This window comes from Physeter macrocephalus, chromosome 1, assembly GCF_002837175.3.
Source record: "Physeter macrocephalus isolate SW-GA chromosome 1, ASM283717v5, whole genome shotgun sequence".
NCBI lineage: Eukaryota > Metazoa > Chordata > Mammalia > Artiodactyla > Physeteridae > Physeter > Physeter macrocephalus.
In genome coordinates, this window is record NC_041214.2 from 135211771 (window position 1) to 135233296 (window position 21526).

Below are 21526 nucleotides of genomic sequence, written 5' to 3' on the forward strand. Positions count from 1 at the left end.
TTCTCCCTTTTTATGCACAGAACAGAAGCACACATTGTCATGCCTCAAACTACTTTTTATTTGCAACTACATGATTTCACGCAATTCTTCTAAACAATGACATAAAATAGATTTCCTTGTGTATAAATAACTTACATACTCTCCATAAAGTAAATGCTCAAAGGTGCTAGAACAGATCGTCCACTCCTACAGTGTTCTCATATCCAACAGAGTTGATGCACAATATATAAATACTCAAGTCCAATATTAAAAACTCAGGCACTTGACTAACTTTAATAAAGTTTCTCAAACTATATCAATATATCTAAAGTGCATATATATTTTTTAAGAAAGATTATTCTCAATAACTTCTCTATAAAAATAAGTTTGATGGTTTAGCCCATCTAACTTTACTACTTTGAGTATGAACTTTTAATATGCAGTCAGGCTTATTCTACCTTCTCTCAACATGACACCAACAGAATCAAAGCAGCTAGTGAGGTGCTAACATGTGAGGATTAATCCAGTGATTCCGGTCACAATGCATTCCAGGAGGAGGTACCCATGTTACTGGAATTGGGCGATATGGTTTATTCTTCCTTCCCTGATTTGGATAACCAAATGGAACAGGAGGAGGGTAGTGACTTTGATGACCATTCCCTCGGTACATTCCTGGTTTTTTTCTGGGTAAAGGGTGCCACATTGGAAGAGGCGGGAATATCAGCTCTGAAATCTGTAAAGAGAAAACAGTAAGTTAATAAAAAGAAAAAATTAGTCGTGTGTTATATAAAAACTAGGTGACCTTCCAGATTACTCATTAAAGAAAAACAAAATCACTCACCCACAACCCTAAGAGTAAGTCTAAGGCACATTTCTACAATCAAGTCTAAATATGTTAAAAACCTCAAATATAATAGGTGATCAATCTGATTTTTTACTAAATGAGTGAAAATGAATAAACTCAAACACAGCACTCTAAAGCAACCAGATATTTTCTGGCTATTTCAACCAAAGAAGATGAAAATACAGAATGAATAGAAGCTTGTAAGGACACATCATGTTTTAGACCACTGGTTTCCACAGCTGGCAAAAGAGTCACCTAAGAAGCTTTTAAACACAAAATGTTCATGCCCCCGCCCTGGTCTACTGAACAATATTAACAAAACTTTAGGAAGAAAGGCCAAGTATTTTGATGACACTGCAGGTGATTCTAATGTAGCCAGTTCAGCATTTTGGAAAACAGTCTTAGATTATCCCATAAGTCAAGTGGGACATCAAGTTCACATCATTCAAAATGTTATCAGCAGTTTCAGACCTCTCTGCTCAGAATGCCACACCCTGTGACTATGAGTTTGACTTCTCTGATTTCTAATCTGCTCTTCCTAGCATAGGCATTTAAAAATTTATATTCTGTATAACAGCACTGCATTCATGATAGAAAATTCAAAAGGTACAAAATTGTATACAGTGGAAAAAAGTCTCTCTTCTTTATGTGATTACCAGCTACCCTCTCAGAGGCAGCTGACACTAATCAATTGTTTGATTATCTTTAGAGATACTCTATTAATATACTTGTGTATACATCTTTATACACATTTATAAAAACTCACAAAATTCTGTATACTGCTTTTTGCACTTGATAAATACATCTCAGAGACATTCATCTCAGTACATAATGACTTTTTTTGTCATTTTATAGCTAGACAGTAATGCAATGACTATGCCATAACTAAATTAACTGGTGTCTTGTTGATAGTACATTTAGGCTGCTTTCAGTCTTTTAATATTAAAAAAAATGCACAAAAGCAAAACAATGCAGCAGTGAATAACCTTAGCACAGTTAATTCTTGATTATCTACAATAATGGGGAAATAAAGAATTTAGAGTTCAAACTAATTGACCTATATACTACAAACCAGTAGCAAAGTGGAATGTTTTCATTTCTTTGTACATTGGGGTGTTGATAAGCTTTTAAAACTCAGAAAGCAGACACAATCCCACAGGCAACCACTGTTCTGATTTTTATCACCAGACTGAGTTTTCCCTGTTTGTGAACTTCATATAAATGGAATCATGTGGCATGTATTCTTTTGTATCTGGCAAATTTTTTTTTTTTTTGGCCATACCACCTGGCTTGTGGGATCTTAGTTCCCCAATCAGGGATCAAACCCACGCCCTCTGCAGTGAAAGAGGGGAGTCCTAATCACTGGACCGCCAGGAAATCCCCTGGCAAAATTCTTTTGTTCAATCAGATGTTTTTTAGGTCCTTCCGTATTGTGTCTATTATTAGTTCTTTCTGTTTTATTGCTATTATCCTACTGTGTGAATGAATACACAGTTTCCTCCCATTCACTTGTTAATGGGTATTTGGGTTGTTTTCCTTTTTTTTTAAACGATTATGAAAAAAGCTGTTATAAACTTTCTAATATGAGGCTTTGTAGATTTTTTTTTTCATTTCTCTTGTTAAATACTTAGGAGTGGAACTGTTGGGTTATAGGGCAGATGCATATTTAACTTTGTTGTTTGTTAATGCCAGTTTTCCAAAGTGGTTATACCATTTTACACTCCCATCAACAGTTTATGAATCCAGCTGCTTCACATCCTTGCCAACATTTGGTATTGTCAGACATTTTAATTTTAGCCATTCTGGAGGTAGTGTTTCACTGCAGTTTAAACTTGAATTTTCTTGATGACAAATAAGGTTGAGCACCTTTTTCATTTGCTTACTGGCCATTTACATAACTTCTTTTGTACAGTGTTTATTCTCATCTTTTGCCCGTTTTTAATTGGATCATGTCTTTTATTATTGAGTTATAGGAGTGATTTTTAAAGTATGTTCTGGAAACAAGTCCTTTGACAAATATATGTATTGAGAATATTTTGTCCCAGTCTATGCTTTTGCCCATTCGTTTTCTTAATGGTTTCTTTTTATTTATTTATTTATTTATTTATATTTATAATTTGGCTGTGCTGGGTCTTCGTTGCTGCACGTGGGCTTTCTCTAGTTGCAGCAAGCAGGGGCTATTCTTTGTTGCGGTGCGCGGGGTTCTCATTGCAGTGGGTTCTCTTGTTGCGGAGCACAGGCTCTAGGGCTTCAGTAGCTGTGGCTTGCGGGCTCTAGAGCGCAGGCTCAGTAGTTGTGGCGCATGGACTTAGTGGCTCTGCGGCATGTGGGATCTTCCCAGACCAGGGATCGAACCCGTGTCCCCTGCATTGGCAGGTGGATTCTTAACCACTGTGCAACCAGGGAAGTCCCTCAAATTAGTTTTCTAATATATGGTATCAGGTAGCAGTTAGGTTCACTTTTTTTTTTTTTTTTAATATATAGATTATCCAATTGTTCTAGTACTAGTTCTTGTAGACTTACCCTACTGAATTGCTTTGGCACTTTTATTTTAAAAAAATCAATTGTTACATACATGGGTCTACTTCTGGACTCTCTTTCTGTTCCAATAATATATTTATATATCTTTAAATCATTATCACACTATCTTGATAAACATAATGACTTAATATTAGTGTGAGATCTCTGACTTGATTCTCCTTTCTTTAAATTCTATCTAGAAAAAGCCTTTTGTGATTTTGATTGACAGCAAGTTGAAACTATAGATCAATTTGGGGAGAAATAACATAATCTTCATTCTTAATTAGTAGAGAATTATCTCTGGAGGTTCCTTTCAGAAAACACAGACCCCCCCCACCCCTCAGAGAACAAAGACCCCAAGCTCAGAATTATTTTGCCCATACTTTGATAATCTCTTTTTTAAGGATCTTGGTAATGCCAGGTTCAAGATGGAAAAATGGATAGGTAAAAAAGATTAAAGTGGACCATCTGCACCAGCTTTCTACACAATGATTTTAAGAGCTATGCTCTTCAGTCATGAAATGTTTTGTAAGTGAATATAATGTCAAGGAGAAAAGCACATAAAGGACAGTTCAATTTCTATGCCTTTCTGTTATAATTTTATCCTAATAGTCTTTCAACATAGGGGAAAACAAATATAATTTAACTTTAAAAGAAAATCTAAAAATTAAAGGTCAATTTACTTGAAAAAATTAGCAATCAGTTCAATATGGAATTTACATTCTTGCTTTGCTGTGTAACAAATAAAATTCTTGAGGTAAAATTAGCACACATCTGAATGAATTCCAGGCAATTTAACAATGGTAATCTGTAGTACATAATACATCATACAGAGGAAAAAAATGTCCAAAATATTTATGTCAATGGTCTTAAAAATGATCCCTGAATTACAAATATTATGTTTACTTATCTATATAGGGAATCTCTTGGGAAGAATACAAAAATAACTGGTAATGAAAACCTCCATGCAAGGGCACAAGACTGGTCATTGTGGGAAGAGGAGGACGTATCACTATTATACACTTTTTAAAAAAAATTAATTAATTAATCTATTTATTTATTTATTTATTTATGGCTGTGTTGGGTCTTTGTTGCTGTGTGTGGGCTTTCTCTAGTTGCGGTGAGTGGGGGCTACTCTTCGTTGCGGTACACAGGCTTGTCATTGCGGTGGCTTCTCTTGTTGCGGAGCACGGGCTCTAGGTGTGCAGGTTTCAGTAGCTGTGGCACGTGGGCTCAGTAGTTGTGGCTTGCGGGCTCTAGAGTGCAGGCTCAGTAGTTGTGGCACACGGGCTTAGTTGCTCCGCAGCACGTGGGATCTTCCTGGACCAGAGCTCGACCCAGTGTCCCCAGCATTGGCAGGTGGATTCTTAACCACTGCGCTACCAGGGAAGCCCCTATACTCTTTCATACTGTTTCAAGTTTTTGTTTTGGTTTGTATTTTTTTTAAAAGCAGGTGCATATGTTATAATATACACATATACATATACCCCTAAGAATGTGATAATCTTCAGAACTAATCTTCCTCTCAAGCCTAGGAAGGATAACTCAACAATTAAAAAAAAAATTAAGAACTCAAAAATTAAGTTATACTGAAAGGATGTTCATTATATAAATGTATCCTGGATTTAAAGGTTCAGTTTCTCATACTCATGATACGCTGATTTCTTACTCATTAAGATCTAAATCCTCATTTTAGCCCAAATCAAACCCTACCAGAAACCTGGTATGTTTAATTATGTCTAATTAAGGCCAAATTAATAAAAATAGGTATATTTAAATATATACTCAAGGCGACTTCCCTGCTGGGGCAGCAGTTAAGAATCTGCCTGCCAATGCATGGGACAGGGGTTCGAGCCCTGGTCTGGGAAGATCCCACATGCCACGGAGCAACTAAGCCTATGTGCCACAACTACTGAGCCTGCGCTCTGGAGCCTGTGAGCCACAACTACTGAGCCTGTGTGCTGCAACTACTGAAGCCCATGCACCTAGAGCCCGTGCTCTGCAACAAGAGAAGCCACCGCAATAAGAAGCCTGCGCACCACAACAAAGAGTAACCCCCGCTGACCGCAACTAGAGAAAGCCCGCGCACAGCAACGAAAGACCCAACGCAGCCAAAAATAATAATAAAAAAAAAAAAAAAAAAAAATTTATATATATATATATACTCAAAATTAGAAAAACTACACGTACAGAATAAGGCTAAACTCAAAGGACTTCTTTAAATTTTTGTATTAGTAGCTATATGACTCTTTAAATGTTAAAGCAAAGAAAGATGTTGTTTTGGCTTGAGTGAAAAATTAAAGAATAATTTAGTGAGGTTTCTCTTTAATCATAGAAAGGGAAAGAACATGAAAGTTAGGTACAAACTGGAAGTGTTAAAGGCTACAAAAAAATGAGTGGCTATTTTTGAATGCAATAAGGATTTTTAAAACATCAGGAATGTTTTATCACCATGATTTTTTCTATTGTTTTTACAATGTATTCATCCCACTTATTTAGTAAAGCAGACCTTTGATAAAATGACTCAGGATGCCTATTTCATCTCAGAAGAAGCAGCTTCCCCTTAGCGTGGGAAGGCAAGAACTGTGATCCAGAATTTCAACTCAGAAACTTTGGGCAATATAAGCAGGACTACCTAGAATGACCTTGCAAGCCTTGCTCATGACCTTCAATATGGAGCCACTTCATGGTTACCTGGTACACGGGGCTGGGGGTCGCAGCCACTGAATTGGGTTTCACTTCTACTTCCTTACTTGTTTCTTCATCTGAAGAAGAGGACCCTGAATGATAATCAGAGGTAACCTTATCAAGGGCCCTGGTCACCTTCTTGGAAATCTCATCCTTGTTCTCATCCTCATTTTCAAAGCTGGCAACAATGAATGCGTTGTTTTTCTCTCCATACCTAAGAATAAAAAAAACAAAAAACTTACACACCTTGAGGTCACATCAACAAAGCAAGAAATGTCCATAAAAACAATTGAACAGGTCTGGACATGCCATCAGTCCCAGACAAAGAAGGAATCCCCCCAGAACTTGATTCTACATCTATAGTACCCTAACCCAGCTCCATGCCAACAGGCAGGCCACAATTTTCTACTTCTGGTCTATTAAAGTACAAATAAAAAGTGACCTCATTCTCTTTTCCAATTTTCTTTTCTACTGCCTCCTGACAAAAATAGTTGTTTACGATGTCAGAGAAACTCATTGTTTTGATTACATTTTTGTACGTACCACTGAAACTGGCCATACAGAACTTTCTAACAAATTTTTAACTGACCCTTATAATGTAGATCCTAGTAATTCAAGTCAAAAATCAACCAGACATTTCCTATGGGATTTACTTTTACCATGATTAAATAAAAAAGAGGCCTGTGTTTCCCATATCCACACTGACAAAAACGAGAACGGAGACAACTGTTGAAATTAAAGGGAAAAAAAAAAAAACTACTGTTGAGGAAAATAAAAGGATTTTGCTTGAATTATACTGCTGATTTCATAGAGATTCCTATGATAAATGCTTACCCCTCATCTTAATTTTTTTAAATTAAGCAAACGTTTTTATCCTTCCAAAACATTTTTAAAGCTTTGATCTAAGAAAAATAATTGTCAGAACATATAACTTTGGCTGTTGGGTACTAGAAAAAAGGAAAATAAATTCTGCAATGAGGGAAAATAGCACAACACACAGTAAAACTAGGAGTTTTCATTGAGAGGACAGAGGAGAAACCCACAAATCCATTCAAATAGATTGCACAACATAAACACTATGAAACAATTTCTAGAAAGTGTTAGGACAAAGCAAGTGAATTGTTAAGCAGTCTTACATAGCATGTAATTAAAGTTAAAGTGATTCTAAGCTTAAAAAATATAAAAACATCAACGGAAAATAGGGTTAATTGACTATGATTTCAATTAATTTCATTCATGATAATTCTTGTCTCAAATTATTTCTGAATCAGGATGACATCTACAATTAAGTAAAAGGCCTAACTGCAACAAAGCCTTTGAAAGTTTAAATGGCAATCAGGTAGTCTCACAGGTGAGTTCTATTTCTTTCAACTGTGCTATCTTCCATTCTCATAGGCTGGATGGGGCCATAAATGCAATCTAAATATGGTACATAATTTCCTTTTCTATTCTTTTTCAGTCTCTCTCATAAAAGGAGTTGCTGCAGGATGGTGGAAAGAGCACTAGACATGTTTCTGGTTCTGTTCTGTCATTAACTAGCTCTGTTACCAGGTACAAATTATTTAATCTCTCCCGGCCTTAGTTTCCTATCTGCAGAATGAGGAAGCTGAAGATAGCTGGATAGTGGTTAGTCTTCAGCTGGTGATCCTTCTTAGAAGATGCCTGACCAGTGGGAAGGGTTCTTCACAACACAGAATTCATGAAGTATAATTTCAAGATTACTTAGCCTTGGGTTGTAGCAGTGGAAATCTACCTCTTGGTCCTCTCCAGGTTTAAAGATGCAACAAATTTCAATAAAATCAAAGGTTAATTCATATATTAATGCCAGCAGTATTAACAATGGGCTTAGGCCTACCTTCAGTATTGCCCATTAATGGAGTCAAAATTCAAGCAAAACAGAAAGGCAAGAAATTTGAGAAAAATCCCTGCCTCTGTAGAAACAGAAACTTAATCCAAGGGCAGACATCTAATGATTGAAGGATCAGCTTTATTAACTCAGGTTTCTTCGACACTCAAGCTCAGTTAGGTTCTGCATTTTTCCCGTGGTAGTATTTTGGTATGAGGGCTCTCTTCAGGGTAAGTGAAGCTGCTTACTATATTACTGTAGCATTAGAATGTGCAGTTAATTCCTCAGAATTCGTAATGGACAACTTTTAAATTTTCCAATTTTCAGTGACACACTGCTAAAACATTCAGGCCTACTGAGTTAATTTGAAACAAATCAATAGTAGCTATTGCTCTTTATCAGGAAAAGAAAGGATTATAGAAATTACAAACAAAAAAAGAAGGGTGGAGTATTGAGTAGATAATAAAGCTGACAGCTATTTGCAGGCCTTCTCCTTATAGGATCTGTTGTCTATTCAGTATCTTCTCAAATATTTCACTTAGTGAAATATTTCTAACTATATAACACTTTGCACTCTTGCAATATTTATCCTGATGGAATAACTCTATGAAGAATGTTCTCTGAGTGCATTTCAACTTTTTTCATAATCTTAGTCTTTAGTATGCCAATGAGTTATTATTTTTAATGACTCAGATATTTATTCAATTATATAACTGCTATATCAGCTTTAATTTTTTTTTTTTTTTTGTGGTACGTGGGCCTCTCACTGTTGTGGCCTCTCCCGTTGCGAAGCACAGGCTCTGGACCCGCAGGATCAGTGGCCATGGCTCACGGGCCCAGCCACTTTGCAGCATGTGGGATCTTCCTGGACCAGGGCACGAACCCTTGTCCCCTGCATCGGCAGGCAGACTCTCAACCACTGCGCCACCAGGGAAGCCCCAGCTTTAATTTTCAGAATAGTTCCAGTTTTGGTCCATATATATCTCAGTCTCCTCTATTAATTTATAGCAATCACCTCTACCCAATCACTAACAGGTCTTTCTTTCTGGGATTTCTATCATCACTGAATGAGCACTCATATTCTGAAGATATCAATAATTTCTATAAACTGTGAAAAACCTCACATCATAGCCAATATGGGGCAAAATTTTGATCATATATAAAATAATTAGAAGGCTACTGAATGCAAAGATTTTCTTATATTAACAAGATTAAAGCACAATAATTTTTTATTATCTGGCATCATCAAGTAATGAAGTATCCACTTAAGTAGAATGCCCATGTAACTAAAGCTTTTATCTTCAGGTGCCAAGATGTAGTTTAAGCATTTCAAATAAATATGTCCAAAATGTTTATATAATTAGCCGACTTCTTAAACATCCTTGGATATGGAAACTTTTCCCTAATGATTTAAGATCGTTGTATTAAGTATTCATTATTTGATGTTGTGATAATATGTTTGGGTCAACTCTTTTGCTTTTTTGTTCCTGCCTCTATGTCAGACTATTACTTTTTTTTGTAGCTTTATGACAACAGTATGCTGGGGGATTGGTTCCAGGACCATCCCTGCCTCCCCCCAATGCCAAAATCTGTGGATGCCCAAGTACCTTAAATAAAATGGCATGGTATTTGCATACAACATTTGCACACCCTCCCATACACTTTAAATCATCTCTAGATTACTTATCATATCTAATACAATGTAAATGTTACATAAATAGTTGCATGGCATGGCAAATTCAAGTTTTGCTTTTTGGAACTTCCCCCCACCGCCAAATATTTTTGAACTAAAGTTGGTTGAATGCATGGATGTGGAACCCTCAGATACAGAAGGCCAACTGTACTAGGAACAGTCCCCTTTCAAATGCCACGTAATTTTTTATGGGCTGAAAAACTACACAACTAACTTAAAAGAACTGAGTGTTAAGTAAGAGTAAATCATGATCAAAGTGTGGGCCTCATAAAAAGTAAACATTTCAATATAGTAACTTTGTGATAGCTATTTCTTGTATACTGAGGTCTTCTGCAGGGATTCAGTGGTCCAAGTCTACAAAACAAAGTCTGATCCTGGCCTACAGTAAGTGCTTAATTAGTCCCAGACTCTAAAAATGTTTGACCTTCTTAGACCAAAAATTGAGGTATCTTGCTCTTCCTTTTTCTGAGAAATAAGTATTGGAGAATCTACTACCTACACCCGGTTTCCCAAAGCAATAAGCTTATATAAGCCACCAGCTTATATCAAGCAGCTCCAGGGTGGTCCAGAAAATTGTTGCAGGATTACCATGTATTTTTCCAACATGTCTTCACCACCACTTTCATTGCTGGAGATCAGGTCAAAGGCTATGACCACCTTTGGAACATATTAGGGTTGCATCAAAAAGCACCTCTACTATAATCAATGGGTGAACTGTATCTCTAAACCAAAGAGAAAACCCTAAAGGAACAGCTGTAGGAAATTACTCAGGGGTTCCATGCATCTATTCATCCTGTTCCTCCTGCCTGGAAATGTCCTTCCAACCTTGTCATCTAGTCAATTGCAACTCATCCTTCCCCACTCAGCTCAAGTATCACCTACTCTACAGTCAGCCCTCCATATCCATGGTTTCCGCATCCATGCATTCAACCAACCACAGACCAAAAACATTTGGGGGAAAAAAATCCAGCAAGTTCCTAAAAGCAAAACTTGAATTTTTTTCAATTCAAGCAACTATTTACATAACATTCATTGTATATACAACTATTTACACAGTATTTACATTGCGTTAGGTATTATAAGAAATCTAGAGATGATTTAAAGTATATGGGAGGTTATGCATAGGTTATATGCAAATACTACACTCTTTTTTTTTTTTTTTGCAGTACGCGGGCCTCTCACTGCTGTGGCCTCTCCCGCTGCGGAGCACAGGCTCCGGACGCGCAGGCTCAGCGGCCATGGCCCACGGGCCCAGCCGCCCCGCGGCACGCGGGATCCTCCCGCACCAGGGCACGAACCCGCGTCCCCTGCATCGGCAGGCAGACTCCCAACCACTGCACCACCAGGGAAGCCCCAATACTACACTATTTAAGGGACTTGAGCATCCGAGGATATTGCCTCTGCCTGTGTGTGTGTGTGCATGTGGCCAGGGCAGGGGCATGTTCTGGAACTAATCCCTCACCAATACCAAGGGCTGACTATAGTCTTTCCTGAGGCAGTAACTTTCTCCTTTGTGCCACCAACTACTGCATTTTGTACATACTTCTATTATAGCACAAATCACACTCTGTTGTAATCTGCTTATTCTTTCTTCTCCCTTATTACACTCTGAACGGTCTGAAAGGAGAATGTCACTTTCATTTTTTAAAAACCCTACAACTAAGAATGCCTGGTCCAAAATGAGTTTTTTTTTTAAATTTAATTTTTTTTATTTATTTATCTATTTATCTATTTATTTATGGCTGTGTTGGGTCTTTGTTGCTGTGCGCGGACTCTCTCTAGTTGCGGGGAGCAGGGGCTACTCTTCGTTGCGGTCCACGGGCTGCTCATCGCGGTGGCTTCTCTTGTTGCGGAGCATGGGCTCTAGGAACATGGGCTTCAGTAGTTGCAGCTCGCGGGCTCTAGGGCACAGGCTCAGTAGTTGTGGTGCACGGGCTTAGTTGCTCCACAGCATGTGGGATCTTCCTGGACCAGGGCTCAAACCCGTCTCCCCTGCCTTGGCAGGCCGATTCTTAACCACTGCGCCACCAGGGAAGCCCACAATGAGTATTTTTAGAATGAATGAAGTTCAATTAGATTTCATACCTAACACTCACCTTTTACAATTCTGCTCATTAGGAGACAAGAAATAATTTCCATTATGAAAATAAAACCATGAAAATATCACTCAGCCACTTAAAAACTAAAAAGGGGGAGGGAGGCAAGAGTAGAAATAAACAGAAACAGAAATCAACCAAAAGTTAATATCCAGTATTATTTGGGATTAGCGTCTTTCCTAATTTGAAGAGGGGAAAGACAAGGGCACCACCAATGAAAGAAGATATAATTGACCTATAGGGAGTCTAGGTGTCTAAATTCTACAACAGAGTTCTTGGTAAAGCTCTAAAAAACGCCCCTGCTCTATCAGTTTTTGAGTTTCTTTAGCTGTAAAACAGGAATGTAACCAGTCTTTCACTATCACCTCCAAGAAGAATAGTTTACAAAATTCACAGCTGAGAAAGCCAAACAACCAGCTCCTGACTATAAAAATACATGCATAGGCAGTACCTGAGAGAATTTCATAAAATCAGTTCCAGCATGGTAATCAGTTCAGCCGCCAAACTTAAGAACTCACCGACAGCACACCTCACATGGGTCCACCCATAGAGTGAGTTCCTTTGGCAAGCCCAGGTCACTGTACAAAATGCAGCTGTTCTCACAGGCTTTCAGGACATCAGGATCAACTCTCTGAAACTTATTGACACGAATGCATCTACAACAAAGTGGAGTAATGTTAATAGCTTTAAATAAATGTAAATCAGAAACTTTGTTATATCTATTAGTATTTGCCAACATGAATTTAAAAAAATAAAATGAACCCTGGCAAAGAACCCAGGAATATCTATCCTAAATAGATAATAAATCTGAACTAAAGTCAAAGAGGCAGGAGCATCATCAAGACTACCCAGCCTGGTGGAAAGAAGAGTCTGTGTGAGCACAGGGAAATCACTAGAACTGGCTCTACTTCATTTCACACAGTAACTACTGAATCTCACACGTACATTAAATGAGCAAGGAGTATGAAAGTTGCATGAAATTACTTAGAGCTTTGAAGGTAAAAGTTTTAATAGGCCAAATTCCTATATAACAAAATCTCCAACTCACAAAAGACCTCAACCAATGGTTCAAATAATATTTGGAAATTCTTGTGACAAGTTTTGATCTGTTGTTACCTTGCTTAAGAAGGGTATCCTATGCCTTACCCATAATTGTTCTCTAAATACCGAATCAGTCAAGGACACAGAACCATTCATACCATATACTTAAGATTAAAATATAACCAGGGACTTCCCTGGTAGTTCAGTGGTTAAGAATCCGTCTTCCAGTGCAGGGGACGTGGTTTTGATCTCTGGTCGGGGAACTAAGACCCCACACCGCAACTACTGAGCTGGTGCACTTTGGAGCCTATGTGCTGCGATGAGAGAGAAGCCCGCGCACCGCAACAGAAGATCCTGCATGCCACAACTAAGACCCGATGCAGCCAAATAAATTAATTAATTAAAAAAAAAAATCCAAAAGTGTTATTGGCTTATTTCACTTAACCTCTGTTACTCGAGTTTTCTTTTTTTGTTATCGAAAAAGAGAAAAAAATTCTAAACCACTAAGACTGTGGTTTTGTTTTTGTTTTTGTTTTTTTTTTTGGTCGTGCCACATGGCTTGCAGGGATCTAACCCATGCCCAGAGCAGTGAAAGCACAGAGTCCTAACCACTGGACTGACAGGGAATTCCCATCTGTTACAATTTTTCTAACCTAAGAAATACCATTCACAGCTACCTAACAGAATGCTCAAAGATGGCTCTCAGTATGAATGCAAAAATACCTGTTAAAATAAGTATTCTGCTTACATAGAGAAACGTTAGCTACAATGAAGTATTTACTGCCTACCACTAAGAAATCAATCAAGAGAACCCAGGTTTTAGTACGAGTCCTGAGTACTAGTATTATTGGGTGAATTTAGATTAAGTCATTTTACTTCTTCAGACCCAAAAAATATGGAAAATATAAGTTAATTGACAAATACTGATTATATTACTAAATACAATACTGTAACGTCAACAGAATAAGGTACTATTTAAATTTTTTTTAAGTTTAATTATTAGTTAATTTCAACTTTCATTTAAAACAGTGAAAAAAGTTCTCATTAGGTAACAGCTAATACGTATTTCTAAATAATAATAATAATAATAGTAACTCTTTTTGAAGGTTTACCATGCAATGGAGAGTCTTCTAAACTCTCTGCATGTACAGGCATACCTCAGACATTGCAGGTTTGGTTCCAAACCACAGCAATAAAGCGAGTATCTCAATAAAGCTAGTCACACAAATTTTTGGTTTCCCAGTATATATAAAAGTTGTATTACAGTACACTGTAGTCTATTAAGTGTGCAATAGCATTATGTCTAAAAAACAATGTACATAGCTTAATTAAAAACTACTTTATTGCTAACAAAATGGTAACCATATGAGCCTTCAGCAAGTCTTTGTAACAGTAACACCAAAGATCACTGATCACAGATCACCAAAACAAATATAATAATGAAAAAGTTTCAAATACTGTTAAGAATTACCAAAATGAGACACGAAGTGAGCAAATGCTGTTGGAAAACTGGCACTGACAGCCTTGCTCAAAACTAGCACAATAAAATAAGGTATGCCTATGTTAACTTTTTAAATTTTCACAATGATCCTGTGAGTTTGATACTGTTTTCTCCACTGTAAAAAAGAAAGGAGGCAGAGAGAGTTTGAGTAATTTGCCCAAAATTACACAGCTAGAAAGTAATGAATCCAGAGTTCAGATCCAGACCAGATGCCAAAGTTCACTTTATTAAACAACCCTATTATGCCTGTACGTATTGTGACATCACCGTTAACAATTTAGCAAATTCAGAGTAAAAAAAAATATTTTAAACCATGTAAGATACTCTTTATTCCTTTCTATAAGATGGTCCTATGTTACAGATTCTAATGTTGTGTAGATTGATTCAAAAGTCCCAAGTGGGGGCTTCCCTGGTGGCGCAGTGGTTGAGAGTCCGCCTGCCGATGCAGGGGACAAGGGTTCGTGCTCCGGTCCGGGAGGATCCCACGTGCCGCGGAGCGGCTGGGCCCGTGAGCCATGGCCGCTGGGCCTGCGCGACCGGAGCCTGTGCTCCACAACGGGAGAGGCCCTTGTACCGCAAAAAAAAAAAAAAAAAAAAAAAGTCCCACGTGCACCAGGATCAAAAGCAATTAAGCGTAAGGTAGATCTTAGATGTATGTGTTTGTTTTTTTAATCTACAATGAGGGAGAGGAGATGTAGGCTCTAAGCTTAAAAAAAATATGTAAATATAGATGCTTAAATAGAGACTCTCTTCAACAAAATTTGCATACCTTACATACTTTTATGCTATTTTTTTCACTCTAGATACTGCGACAATTTACCCATTAACCACTCTTCAAAAACAAGATTTTAAAAGCTGCATAAAAATAGTCCATTGTTTACTTAATGTTGACAGTGTAGCGCTTTCCAATTTTTTTGCAATTATAAGGTGTAAGAAATATCCATATTCATACATATTTGTTTGCATTTCTGATTATGCTTCTAGAATAGATTTTAGGAGATTTACTTTTCAAAGACTGTGAATATTTTTATAGATCTTGATAATGTTACCAAATTGCTCTTATTTGTATAAGAGAAGCATACCCCCCTGCAGAGAAACATACTAATTTATAAAAACTTTAGAAGAAAAAGAACTTTACGGATTGAAGAGTCTACTAACTCTGGTTAATCCTACTATGCATTTTTATAAAAGAAACGACCCACCATTAACTCTAATAGTTTTCTACTTCAAAGACGGCTTCAAAATGACTCAATAATGATACTTCTGATTATATGCTAATTTAATCCTGTGGCTAACTTTTTTCCTCAAGTTTTTAGAATTAATGGAAATAAAATTGTACACTGTCTGACCTTTAAGCATTTACTTGATAGTGTCTCCTTTTTCAGTAATAGTACAGTGGCTTGGCACTTCCAAAAGCCTTAGTCCAATGTCAATTACATCAGTGTAAAAAGCTTGAACAGCTCTAATTCACAAAAGCTGTTCACTCTATCAAAAATGAAGATGTGCAGAAAAAAATTAAGAGAATCAAGTGAGAGGATAAAAAACAGTAACTTGAGTGCTTTATATAGAACATCCACATTTCTACTTTCACTCACCACATTTTCCAATATACTAGGAAACCTCTTTGGATAGAAATGAAAAGGAAAATATATCAATTACTTTGATTCTTTTCAACAAATCATATGCTCACCTGGCTTTTAGCAAATGAGAACTAAACAAATCATATTTTCACCTCCCTTGCACACTCCGTGAACAGTCTTACACTTTCAAGAGCTCAGCGACTGAAAGGAAGTTTTTTACTGTGAAGGGCTGATTTGTGGAGGAATCTTTGGGGGCAGCAATATGCATAAATAAAAGAATTTCTGTATTCATGATAGTCACAACTGTTCCACTTTTATTTTTTTGGTCACATCCACAAATGGGGCACGGTTTGACAGCTGAGTTTAGCAGAATATTCTTAACTTAGGTTCCCAAGTAGTCACATAAATACTAAAGAGTGAGCACGCCAGGACATGTTTTACAGGAGGCTGCTCTTCTTTAAACTGTAAATGTAACTTATAAACCACAGTACAAAAGATAGCTGGGAGTGAGAATTGCCTTCACTCTCAGAGACAAGGCTGTGGGAAGACTGTGGTATACAGAAAGCTCATAAGAATTTAGGGTCAGTGAGACCTGAATTCAAATCCCAGAGCTAATATTTACCAGTTGTGAATCATAGGTAAGTAACCTTCATCTATAAAATGGTTACAATGGCTTCTACCACAACGAATTATGCACAGTACAAATGAAATTATTCCTGTGTCAAGAACATGTTAGGTGTCTAATAATCTTAGTTCTCATTTGCCAAAAAACTTTTAACACGTAACATGTAATTTACTTTTAAATACAAGGAACTCATTTCCCTCAACCCTTACCATGGCCCCTTTTAAGTGATAGTTTTAGGGGTTCTCTACAATTGGGAAAGCCCTCAACTACCTGTGATACTTAAAGAAAAACACTCAGGAACCACACTATGACCACAAGACTAACTCCCATGAGCCTATACTATTGGCCCCCCAAGTCCAGGCAGTGGGACTCCAACAACGAATACTTGTATTTTAAAGTGAATAAGGAAAAAATAAAACTGAGACACTCCTGAGTTGGGTATTTTGCAGATAAACTGTGAAAGGCATGGACTGGACACACCCATCATTCCTCTGGCCTGGACACACCCATCATTCCTCTGGCCTGGCACTCATTTGAGGAGCTGATCAGCCTCTTCATTTAGTCCAATCTAACTGTCCAAGCTATTCCTTTACCTGTAGGCCTGTCCTTTTGATGGTTTTTCTGGATACCAGTGATTTTTATATTTTTCTTGAAGTATTAGAGTCAATTTCTCAGCAAACCTCTCGACTGCTTCTTTTTTCAACTTATCGTGTTTTCGAACTAGCCTTGTGAAAAAGAAGACTACGGCAGCAATTTCGTTCTTCATCTTTCCCTGCAAAGATAAAATAGTTTTTCTCAAAAAACCAAAACATCAAAACTTGAAGATAAAGCTCTGCAAAATATCCCTCCTTTACAGCAGCACCCCTTCCTCCTTCTAATTTTATCTTGTGTTTCACTGGCTCATATCTGGAGTAGGGAACAGTCACTAATTTATTCCATAAAGACCTTATTATAAAATACTGTTTAAGAGTCTTATCACCTAGCTTTGTAAAGGAGTTCAGTAAAGAGAACACACCAAATTGCTCCTGTTAGCTAAAATAAAATCAGAGATATCACTCAAAGAGAAGCATTACAATGATACCACTATATAGTTTTTACTAAATGTGTCAATATTTAGCTACAATAATTCAAGTTTAAAGTTCTATGAAATAACTTGTATTTTAAAACATAAAAAAGTCCACTTTAAAATCCAGTATTGTAGAGCCACTACAGAAGACAGTTTGGCAGTTCCTAAAAAGGTCAGATATATAGCTACCATATGACCTAGCAATTCTACTCCTAGCTCTATACCCAAGAGAAATGAAACCATATGTTTACACAAAAACTTGTACACAAATGTCCACAGAACCATTATTTATAACTAAAAAGTAGAAATAAACTAAATGTTGATCAACTGATAAATGGACAAATAAAGTGTGGTATATTATTTGGCAACAAAAAGAAATGACATACTGATATGTGCTACAACATGTATGAAACTTGAATACATTATGCTAAGGGAAAGAAGCCAAAAGACCAAATACTGTATGACACCAATTATATGAAATGTCCAGAATAAGCAAATCTATATAAACAGAAAGTAGATTAGTGGCCTAGGGGTAGGAGGATGGGGGGAAAGGAGTGATGTCAGTGAGTATAAGATTTCCTTTTGAGGTGATGAAAATGTCCTAAAATTGACTGTGCTGATGGTTGTACAACTCTGTGAATGTACTAAAACCAAAGACCAGTACATTTAAAATGTGTGAATCGCATAGTATTGAAATTATATTTCAGTAAAGCTGTTATACACAAAGAAAAAAAATCCATTATCGAGCTTCTGTAAGCATTATTTCAAGAATGTACTAAAACCAAAGACCTGTACATTTTAAATGTGTGAATCATATAGTATTGAAATTATATTTCAATAAAGCTGTTATACACAAAGGAAAACAAATCCATTATCAAGCCTCTGCAAGCATTCTTTCAAGAACAGAAATATATTTATTACCTAAAAAATAGGTATATATTTATTACCTAAAAAATATGACCAAAAAACCCCAGCTCTATCAAAACATATTTAAGAGAGTGGAAATTCAGGGTCATTCACAGAAAATCTAAAAGAAATAACCAGAGATTCAGCTGCATATTGGAACTGCCCCAAGAAGGACTCTTTTTAAATGACAGGTCTGATTTATCACTGATTAATGCATAAAGGCAAAAACCTTGTACTGGGATTGTTTCGATGTATATTCTGTCTTTGCTTGATGAGCTCATTCATTTGGCTGCTGTAAGTAACTTGGAGTTATTCAGATGCTGCGTTTATTAAGCAACATCACCTTTTCAGAGCCAATTATTAAAGACATACAGCCCCTGTTATGTTTAGTCCAAAAACTGACCAACCCAGCCTATAGTTTGTGTTCTTTCACATTTAAAAAATACAGCTGATTCTGTTAGCTTCCTTTTTCTTTTCTCAAACTTGCTCTTAAAGTCCATCTTCATAAGATTCCTTTCCTCCTTGTGCAAATTCAAACAAGGGACCTCAGTGTGAAATAAATTCTATATGTTATTTGAGAGGTGTGCTGGCAGCCATGGCCACCCTGATGCTAGATGGGAAGACACCCAAACCTTCCTCCTGGAACCCTAGAATGCCAAGTCTACCTTCTATGGCCAGCTGCACACAACCCCAGCCCTCCACAACTGCTGTGCAGCCTCCTCCTGAAAAAAAGTCAGCCATTTCCACTTATAAAGCTATATTTATACTCCACCACGTTATGATGGAAAAGAAAACCCACTGCAATTTAATACATGGTTTGGGATGAAACTTGCTGATGGAACTCCATTAGCCTCCACCCACCAAAGAAAACAAGAAAGGTACTCAATCCCTAACTAGTTCATTCTCCTCATTCATTAAATTGGCCAACTATGTTCCACATATCTGAGTTTTGTTTTCCTTTTATTTTTTCTTCTCTGTTTCATATCAAAAAATGAAAGGAAGAAAGGAAGGAAAAGAACCACTTAGTGGTTGTTTTGGGTTGTAACACAAGATGAGTCATATGGAATTACTTTTTTTTTTTTTTCCAGTTTGAGGGACTGATGCCTGGAAGGGCTGAGAATTTAACCCACATCCACCGGTCAGTATTCTAGGAGTACCAGAAGGGCAGCCCTAGAGGGGAGAGTTATGAGGTCAGGGAGAGAGAAACCAGAAGCTAGCAGGGCCAAGAAGCCCTTAGGCGTCTCGAGTAAGTCGCCGCAATTCCTCCACCCACACAGGGAGCGAAAAGCTCCCATTTTAAACATCGCACGGTGACGTCATCCTGGGACGTAGTCACCGAGGCGGCTGCTCCTCAAGTTCTACTTTGTTCCACAGGCTCCTCTGCTCACGGCGGCGGGCAGAGAACCCAAAGGAAAACCCAGTCCTGCCTTCCAGGAGTTTATAACTTTGTACTTTTCCCTCTCTTGTAACGAAAAGCTTCATCGCGGCCGTTTCTAGAAACAAGTATTTCTCCCGACAGACGTTCCCAAGGTTGAGGAAGGGGGGGTGGCGCGGGGAAGTCCCGGCCGCGGGGGGTGACGAGCCCTCGACCAGCCTCCGCGGCGACACAAAGCGGGCTCTGGACCCCGAGCGACAGGATTCCCACGGGGCCGGGAGTTGGGCTTTGTAAGCCATCCAAGCCTGCTGCTCTGCACTCGCGCTTGGGTTTGAAGAGCGCCGGGTGAGTAGGCACCAAACGTCCCCACCCACTCTTGGAAGAACGGCCTGCACGCGCGTCCAACTTCTGCAATCGCGGGTTTTCCTGAGTTAAGGGGGCTGCGCCCCGAGCCCCCTTCCCTTCCTCCCGCGAACAGCCTCGCAGGGTCCGCAGCCCCCGGGCAGGCTCCAGCCTCCGGCAGCCCTGGGTTCAAGGACCGGGCTCCCCTCAGGCGCGACCCCCCCCCGCCCCCCCAGACAGCGAGCCGGATCCCCGGCTCCAGAAAACCCACGGACGCGGAGGGGGAGGGGGCGTGGGCAGGCGCAGGGCTGTCGCCCACCGCGAGCAGAAGGTAACGCGCGGTTAAAACGTGGCAGGAGCCTCGAGGCGGCGTCTCCTCCGTCGCGATGCCGCTGAGGGTCCCGCGGAAACCCTCGCGGGCCGCCCCCATCCGTCCCCAGCCCTTCCTTCGCGCCGGGCCAGAGCCGATGCAAGCGGGTTCGACCCCGCACTCCTCCTGGTTCCCCCGCGCGCTGCCCGCCCGCGAGCCTTCGACGTGGCGGCAAAGGCGCCCGGACCACCCTCCTCCCGAAGCCCTCAGCCCCGCCATGTCCGCCTCCTCCCGGCCCAGTCTCCTCACCGCCGCCGCCGCCTCCGCTCTGGGGCCACAGATTCCCTCCTGGCCGGGAACCGAGGGCGCCGCCTCAGCGGGCCGGCGCTCGGCGGCAATGAGCGCGGCGAGCCTCGTCTGGCGCGTGCGGGTCCCGCGTCGTCGGGCGGCCGAGCGCGCGCTGAGAGGGCGGGCTGGTGGCCGCGCGCGAGCGAGGGTGCGAGCGAGCGCGTCTCTGAAGCCGCGCTCTGGGGGCTCGCGGCCCGGAAGAGGGGAGGGGCGATGACCCGGGAAAGGGATGGCGCCGCGCGGGACCGGCTCGCGCTCCTGGGGGGGGAGGAGCCGGGGGCGGGGCCTCGCCGACGTCCCGCCCCCAAGGCTCCGGCCTCGCTGTTTGAGCCGCGAAGCGGCTTCAGCCTTGCGACGCGCCAGCGGACCCTCGGGTCAGACGGCGAGGGCCGCAGCACCGCGGGCTCCCTCCTCGGGAAGGAACGGCACTGAGAGCCGAGCAGACCCTCGCCAGCCCGCCCTACCTGCTGCAGGGTCTTCGGGGGTCGCGTGGGCCACGTCCCCTCTGCTGCCTGGGCCTCTGCTTCCCCCTCTCGTTTCTCCTTGTCGCCCTGCGCCCTGAGACGCTCCGGCCGGGAGGGCGAATACTAGACCCTGCTCTGTAGAGGTCCAGTTCTCTAGACCTGGGGCTTCGGGGGCGGGTTGGGGGGCGTGGGGGTCTCCACAGATCAGACGGAAGGCAGACTTTGCTTTTGTGGACTGATGCTCTTCCTTACCGTGATAGTTACGGGCACGTCAGCTGTGCAGCCGCCTTGTGATATTTCAG

At 40.0% G+C, this 21526-nt stretch overlaps 1 protein-coding gene across 1 annotated transcript; it reads right to left on the minus strand.

Moving 5' to 3' along the window:
- Window positions 1-40: 40 nt before the first annotated feature.
- On the minus strand, window positions 41-20940 carry BTG3 (BTG anti-proliferation factor 3). Its single transcript, XM_007106900.4, has 5 exons — window positions 20722-20940; window positions 17007-17185; window positions 12185-12322; window positions 6038-6245; window positions 41-712 (listed from the first exon to the last, which is right to left on the minus strand). Exons 2-5 carry the CDS (start codon window positions 17177-17179, stop codon window positions 473-475), a joined length of 759 nt encoding a protein of 252 aa, XP_007106962.2. The 5' UTR covers window positions 17180-17185; window positions 20722-20940; the 3' UTR covers window positions 41-472.
- Between the last annotated feature and the right edge of the window lie 586 nt (window positions 20941-21526).